Below are 7,972 nucleotides of genomic sequence, written 5' to 3'. Positions count from 1 at the left end.
GTGAGCCGAAATATAAAGGCTTCCTTGTAACAAAACAGCGAAAACAGGAACAAGCTGCTTAATGTCATATAAAATCTGGAGCATTAATAACCTAGATTGTGACAACATAAGTGCATGCACAATCTAGTAGTAACCATAGTTTGCACACCCAACATGAACTAACTTAGAAGATTATTCTCTAAAGTCAATATAGCAAACTACATAGATGTCTCTCTACCAAAGTTAAACACAACGAGCTACTTAGATGTCCTCCAGCTTGCCTACTGCTTTGCGGATGTAGTCAGTAGGAGGGTATTGAAGATAATATAAAGCTTCGATTTTGCATTTCAAGCCCCTGTTCATCATTAAATGTATGTTCTCCCTCAATTGTTCATCACCTATTACATGCTTTTGGGCACACAATCCCTCAAGAATCGATCTGTCGTGCTTGGCCAGCGATTGAAGGTGACTCAAATGAAGGGCATCATCACCTATATACGCAATCAACTTGATATCAGGAATGGTAAGACCCACATTGTCAAATGGCATCTCTATTGATCCAAACATGTAGGTACAAAAGATCGAAATTCCCTCTGGATCTGAATCGGTGAGCGCATACACAGGGACAGACAAACAATCCTTGAGTCTGCGCAGGAAAGCCCGTGTCATGACATTTGGTTCCTCATCACCGCCTGTCATGACCACACAATTCAATTCGTGGCGGAGTTGCGACCGAGCAAAATCCCAAAAAACATCATCCCTCTGGACTAGTAGGATGAAATTGACCATTGCACCTTGTTCGACAGTAATATTAGAGATCCCCTCATCTACCCGGGCTCCACTCGGACCGAATGACCTGCAATGGTTCTCTGCGCCATCTTCCATTGTGAATATCAGCGGCCCAACGACCGTCCCCGGACCAAGTTCAAGCATTTTGAGAGATGCCCTTGGGCACTCGAGTAGGCAGCAGATGTCCAGCCAGGCATCATCCACGGTCTTCTTGTCCTACTTGAAGACTTCATCGCCCTAGCGTAGACCGTCGCTAAACAAGCGATGGCCACTCAGGACGGTCTTCTTGACCAAGGATAGCGTGGCCGTGATCAGGGGCGAATCTACTAGGCATGCTTTAACAGGCTTAAGCCTGCCCTCCAACAAGAGTAATTTCTTTTTTAGTACCAAAGATTAGACCCCAGTGCAGCAAACCTGTTGTTTCCCAGCCCATCTCAATGGCATAATTACAGTTGAGCCTACCCTACATTTACTCCATAGATTCGCCACTGGCCGTGAAGATCTTGGCCTTGCGCGAGGTCCTGGGGTTGCCGACCGTGCAAGTTTCGACCTTGCCGCGGCGCAGGCAAGGCTGCCGGAGTGTGGGGTCATACTCGTGCTGCCCCGGGTCGCGACACGGAATCACTACTAGAAATCCCCATATTTCCGATGGTGAAATCTAATAGCCGATGGGTCATCGGTTATTTCAGTAATAGCCGACGGTAGTTTCAATCGCCGACAGTTATTGCCAACTCACAAGTATTAGTACTAATAGCCGACGGTATACTAGATTGCCCGATAGTAAAAATCCCATGCTCGAGTATCCAATTTAATGTCCGACGGTTCAGCGTAATGCCCGGCGGTTCTTGCTACACCCTCGGGGAATACATGTAATGCCCGACGGTGGAATTTAATAGCCGAAGTTGAAAACAAAACTCTCACCTATGAGTTGAAATGGCCGACGGTACTTATGTGACTCTCGGTTATTTGAGAAAATACCCGACGGGGTATAGCAATAACCGACGGTTAACCTTTACTCTCGGTGATATGTTTCAACGGACGACGTCGTTAAACATGTGGAATGACCGATGTTATATTCTAGATAATTCTTGTATAAGAAAATTTCAAAAATTAGGTCCCCGCATCAAAACATGTCTGGAATCAGTTAGGTCACACCCACCGCCCATGCTGCAGTCGCCTCTACCGGCAGGCGTCATCGAGCAAAGGTCACACGACGGTGGCGGTGTGGCCATTTCCTCATCATGCTCGCGGTTGGGTGGCGCGGGGCGGCCACTTTAGTGGGCGCCCAGGCGCGATATGCTCGCACTTACGTGGTGAGGTGGCGTCGCAAGGGGTGACGCAAGGAGCTAAGTTGCAGGCATCCGGGGTGGCCCGACCGGTGCAAACCCGTCGCACATGGGTCACATCATGGTGCGAGGTGGTCCTGCAGCTTGGGTGGGGCTATGTAGGAGGCACGGAGGTGTAGTGGGGAGAGCTAGGAGGCTCGTCGTGGGTACGAGGAAGCCGAGATGATGCATGGTCCCTACCGCATGGTCGGTAGTCGTGGCTGGTACTAGTGCTATGCATGGGGTGCAGATCTGATGCAACGCGTGTGGTTCTAGTCCTGGCTGGCGTGGTGTTTCTTCGTGGCTTGTGGTGCTACGATGGAGTGTCGTGTGGCGGTGCAGGTGCACAAGGGGCTCAGTAGCATGGATCTGCCGCCATGGGGTCATGCGATGGCACAGTGAGGGACTGCTACTCGGGCGAAGCGGGCCATGGGGCGGTCTAGTTCAATGAGGATTTGGGTCCTAGCACCAAGATCTGACGGTTGCGATGGCGGATGTTGCATACATGGTGTCGGCCGGTGCCATGTGCTTAAGTAGTTGTCACTCAGATGTGCTCTTGCGTGCTTCCCAAAAGCTAGAGCAGTGGCTGCAGAGTGCAGATGTGGTGGCGCGGTGGACCATGTGGTACGCTGATGTGTGTAGACCCATGGCTACGGTGCAGCAGTTCTGGTCTCCATAGAGCACGGTCGGCGCGTCTGATGTATGTTTGCGGCTCGGAACCATGTTGGTTCTTGGCCTCGGGGCGGTGCTCCTTTGTTCCTTGACGTCATGGTGCTCGATAGGGCATAGCGGCTCGTGCTGCGTTCGGTGGCTCTGCGTCTAGATGACCGTTGGTGGATCTCGGGCCTCGTGATGGAGGTTGGCCACCGATGGTCTCCGCGAGGTGCTGATGGCTGCTGCGGATCTTGGGACTTCTTTGTTGGTGGCAGCTTCGATGGTGGTGGTGGTTGGTTGGCTTGCCGGAGCCTATGCGGCATGATGTGCGGCTGAGGTGGTGTGGGAGCTTGGGTGAAGACCCCGTCTCAGCTTTGTGTTGTGCCGAGTGATGGCGACGGCTGTGACCATCATTGACCTTCATGTATGCATAACTATTTTTTCTGTCACACCCCTCCCACGCGGATCGGGCCATCACGACCACTCTGGGTGAAACCCCTGATCTTGTGTGACTATGGCAACACTTTGGTTCCGTATTCCTCCCGGGCGCTTCATCTTAGAAGTTCGACATCAGCAAGAAGGACCGTGTATGACGAGGTTGTGGCTTCCAGGCTTCCGTGGCAACGATGATGGCGGGAGCAATGTCAATGACGCAACAATGTTTGTGGTAGTCGGCACTTCTCCAACGTGCCTGTGGGATTGCCTCGATTTGTTCGTCACCGTGAAGTCGAAGTTATGACGGCGGGTCCACGTGGTGTGCCTGGTTTGTCCTTCGTAGTTCTTTGTCAAGTTTGGAGTTGCATTGTGTGGTTGCCACAATTACATTTTATGACAAACCTGGAAATAATTACTTTCGATTTTTTTCTGACTGAATATGTGTTGCATGTACAATATTTTTTATATAAATTCTTTTATCAGGTACTCCCTCCGTTCTGAATTACTTGTCACAAGTGTGGATGTATCTAGATGTATTTTAGTTCTAGATACATCCATTTCAGCGACGAGGAATTTGGAACGAGGGAGTAGTATCAATAACCATTTCACTTCTAAGAAAAAAAGGAACCATTTCACCCCCTGCCACTATTTCCCTCTTGCCACTTACCAAATTTTATGGCCCATCTTCTATCGGCCACGTGCCCATGTCCTCCCATCCCTCGCCCCTTTTCCCTCTGAAACCTCCCACGCTGCATCTTCTCTTCTCGCTTCCCCGCTGCCATGCGCCAACCCTACCGTCACCCATCGATCCGGCTGCGGCGCTGCGCACTTCCACCCTCGTTGCCCTCCCTAGTCTAGCAACATCACCTGCTCCCTTCAACTCCCATCTCGATCTTCATGGCCCTCAGATCTAGCGGCCCTCGGCCATGATGCTGCCGGATCTGGTCGGCTTGGCCTCGTCGCCCCAACCAATAGGTGCTCGACGCTGCTCCTCAGGATTCAGGAACGCAGCGGTCTTCTTTGTCAGCTCTATATCTCTCCATTTCCTACGCCATGTATCAGCCATCTGCCCTTTCTTGAAGCTCCTCCTCATCCAAGTGGCCACCTGATGTTGCCGAGTGGACCACGCTCACTCGCGCCTTCGCCCACCAGTACCAGGTTTGGTCGCCACTTCCTTTGCACAATTCGTCGAGCAGGTCATCTGTGTGGCGTATGTGTGCTATTGTAATGGATGGCTTGTTTTCTGGTGGTTGAGGTGCAGGATTTTCTCGTGTCTTTCAAGTTGAATACCGGGGAGATTGAGGAGATGGTGCCATGGCAGGCTACTATGGTGGTGAGGTTCACGTTCTACAGTGAGGCCATGGCCATCGTTGGTTGCATGTCTGTTTAGGTATAGTTTTTTTGTATGATTGCTAAAAAACAAAGGCAAGCCTATTAGTTTGGAAAATAAAGTCAAGCCTATGTGTTGAAAGATAGTTTGATTGACTAGTAACTAGTAAGTAGCCATTTGGCGCCTGTGAGGTGAGATAGCTAGCTTGTGTTGATGCATGTACGTTTGATCAAGGCTACCTAGTTGCAGCAGTTGGAACTAGTACTACTCCCTCCATTCCTAAATATTTTTCTTTCTAGAGATTTCAACAAGTGACTACATACGAAGCAAAATGAGTGAATCTACACTCTAAAATATGTCTATATACATACGTATGTGGTAGTCCATTTGAAATCTCTAAAAGACAAATATTTAGGAACGGAGGGAGTAGTACATAACAGAAGAGACACTGTGTCAACATGTGCAATCAGGATTGGGATGTATATTTCATACTATTGTATAACTTAACTAGTTCTCCCTGCGAGACAACTAATTTACATTGAAGAGGTCCTCCATTCATGTAGTACATACATTCCTTGTTCTTTTTTCCTTCAGTTTTGGTCTGTAGATGTACTTGTAAGTTTTTTCATCTCGATTTTGCTTTTCTTTTCAGTATTTTGTACTCTCTCTATCTCAAAATAAATGTCTCAACTTTGTACTAACATTAGTACAAAGTTATACTAACCTTGAGACACTTATTTTAGGACGGAGGGATTATTTCTGTAATATTTAGCTCCTGTTCCTAAAGCTGTGCATCCACTGGCATGTTAACATCATGTCTTGTGTGTTCTTTCCCAATGATGTAGAGCAGGGTAGAGCAGGGGTTCTTACTTATTGTTCTTATACACGCTATGTTATCATGCAGGTGGCAGTTAGGACTATCTGAAGAGCAATAATGCAATGCTTTTGAGCTTAGGTACATGAAGTCGTATTTGAAAGCGGACGAGATGATGTTTGTCAACATGAAACTGAAAAGGTTGGTCCATCATCTCTTAGCCATACATCCCATCTAGTTATGCACCAATTTAGTTCTAGACAACATGCGCATGGAGAAACATATATGCGAAAATACATGTATCTTCATCACTACCATTGAGTTCTGAACTTCTGATAAGAAAACTGCCCTGTCAATCGACTTCCTTGTTTTGTGACCTTCCTTTTTTTATTTGAGATCTTGTGTCTGAGGCACACTTACCACTTGGCCAGCGTACAATGCCTTTGAAGACCTTGCTATACAGATAACTTGCTTTGGGACCTTCTTTTTTTAGCTGATTTCTTAGCTTACCACATTGCCTAGGTGGTACTACTGTACTATATATATAATGTATGCACCTGCTTGTGCCCTATTTTCCTAGTTGTGGCTCATAACTAAGATATCTATCTATGGACTAGCTGTTTTCTTTACACTAAATCTATCTTAATTACGGTGCAAGGGGTAAAATTTTGTTGAACTCATATAGGAATTTTTTTCCTATATCACATGGCCATCTTGGTCTAACTATAGCACATGGGGGTTCTGGAGATATGATGAATACAGTTAATTAGAAAATTGTCATGTGCTTGGAATTATATGAATGTTACAAGTAATTCGAAAAGCATGATGTGTTTTGAACTGTTGCAAACTTATTATAAAATTGAAATCACTGTGGTTTATTGGTATATTATTTCTATAGTATACAGAGCAACATGTAGTCCTCAATCTTTATTATTTTGAGTATGTGTTCCTGCTGATTCATGTTACCCTGAAAATTGCATGTGAAGGATCAAAAGGTAAATGTGTAGTCATACTGCTAGATAGCAGCTAACTAGTCAGTTAGAAGATCTAAAGTTTGTCACTGTATGCTCAATTAAATTTCAACTACATTACATCATTTTCATCTCCCTTACAACTAGTCTAGTGAAACAATACTGGAGGAATCGTGATCTATGGCAAGGGTGATGATGTCTGTGGCGATGATTGTCATGATCTACATGGCGATGAGCGTTATGATCCATGAAGGGTGATGAGTCTAATGATCTTTCTTCAGGACATGCAACAAAGTGAAATTCTGAAGTTTTGGTCAATTTTAGCTTAGGCATAATGCTTGGACCATTATATATTAGTTACTATTTTGTTTTGCATTTCAAACTTCCTAGATAGATCATGATGAACAGTGTAATTTGGATGCACGTCATTAGGCTTATGGTATTTTGGAAGTTGCACTAAATATAATATATGTTACTTGGTCATGTATCGTTGTGCAATTATGAGATATACTCCCTCTTCGTCCCAAAATATAAGATGTTTTTTGACACTATCATAGTGTAAAAAACATCTTACATTTCAGGACGGAGGGAGTATATTTGAAGTGGAAAGCAATCCTTGAGGGGTGACTAATGGCCTACCATACAACAAACATCTCAAGTACGGAGACTTCACTATCAGTGAATCTCTATATTGATGGTCTTTGTTGGACTCTCAACCATAGGAATCCCCGAAGGGGTGTATACACAGTCGGCTATCGTAATGGCTTTTTCGGTTTCATTCTCCTCTCGGTTATAACAATCCGTGAAGGATATCGTTCTCCTCTTGGTTATAACAAACTCCGGAGGGTCAAATATACCGTCATCTATTGCGAAAGCCGATGGGAACTAATAACAGTCAGAAAAATAGATATCCGACGGGGAACCGTTGGCTATATGAATCGTCAAGTTTATGTGAGCCGGCTGGCAACCAAAACATGCCCGACGGCTCACCGTCAGCTAATTACCCTCGGAGAAGGTATTACCCAGCAGTACCGTCGGCTATGAGTGTAATGGCCGACGAAGCACAGCCGACGGGAGATTGCCGACGGTGTACCGTCAGTTATAGGGAAATCCGACGGTGAACTGAAATATCCGACGGTAATTTGACCCTCGATTATAATGAAAAATCTAGTAGTGAATCTGGTAGGACAGCCCTTCGTAGGGGACGATGCTGGCTTTGCTGTGCCCCACCAAGTGGTGGATCTTGGAGAGCACCATGGCGGCGTCGAGGTCCCTGGCGATGATGTACTTCTCGTCCAGCGCCTTGAGGGTCTGGTCGTCCACCGCAGCAAGATCAGCGGCGACGCCGCGTTTGGAGAAGGAGTGCAGGTCGCTCCCCTTCGCAGCGGTTCCCACGGCTGTTTCCTCCGCTGCAGCCATGGCTGCGAGAAATCGAACCCAACAGAATTGTTAAGTGTTCCAAATTCCAATGTGGGGAAGTTGGAACAATGTAGAGGCAAGTTTAGATGGAGCAGGATGCCTACCTCGCCTCTGCCGGAAAACTCGCCTCACCACCGAAGCCCGAAGAGTTGAAGGGGCTGGCTAGGAGTCCACGAGACGCCGCTGCCGAACCCCCGCCTCGCCTCGCTGCGCCGTCGAAGAGGTTTCTAGGGTTGTTCTCTCTTCTGGAACTTTT

The 7,972-nt window shown here is 46.8% G+C and overlaps 1 protein-coding gene and 1 long non-coding RNA gene across 2 annotated transcripts; one reads left to right on the top strand and one right to left on the bottom strand.

Annotated features, from left to right (window-relative positions):
• Positions 1–240: 240 nt before the first annotated feature.
• On the bottom strand, positions 241–7,716 carry LOC125543498 (DNA topoisomerase 6 subunit A3-like). Its single transcript, XM_087546716.1, is given in 3 exon segments — positions 241–1,091; positions 1,258–1,391; positions 7,478–7,716. Coding segments are annotated over 3 exon segments (1,224 nt in total).
• On the top strand, positions 3,891–6,780 carry LOC125543499 (uncharacterized). Its single transcript, XR_007298537.2, has 3 exons — positions 3,891–4,340; positions 4,444–4,572; positions 5,417–6,780. It is a non-coding gene; the product is annotated as an uncharacterized LOC125543499 (long non-coding RNA).
• Positions 7,717–7,972: the final 256 nt, after the last annotated feature.

The sequence above is a fragment of the Triticum urartu genome, chromosome 3A (genome assembly GCF_056163025.1).
Source record: "Triticum urartu cultivar PI428250 chromosome 3A, HENAU_Tu73, whole genome shotgun sequence".
NCBI classification, from domain to species: Eukaryota; Viridiplantae; Streptophyta; class Magnoliopsida; order Poales; family Poaceae; genus Triticum; species Triticum urartu.
Note: the sequence above shows the minus strand (reverse complement) of the source record. Positions and strands in the feature narration are given on the sequence as shown.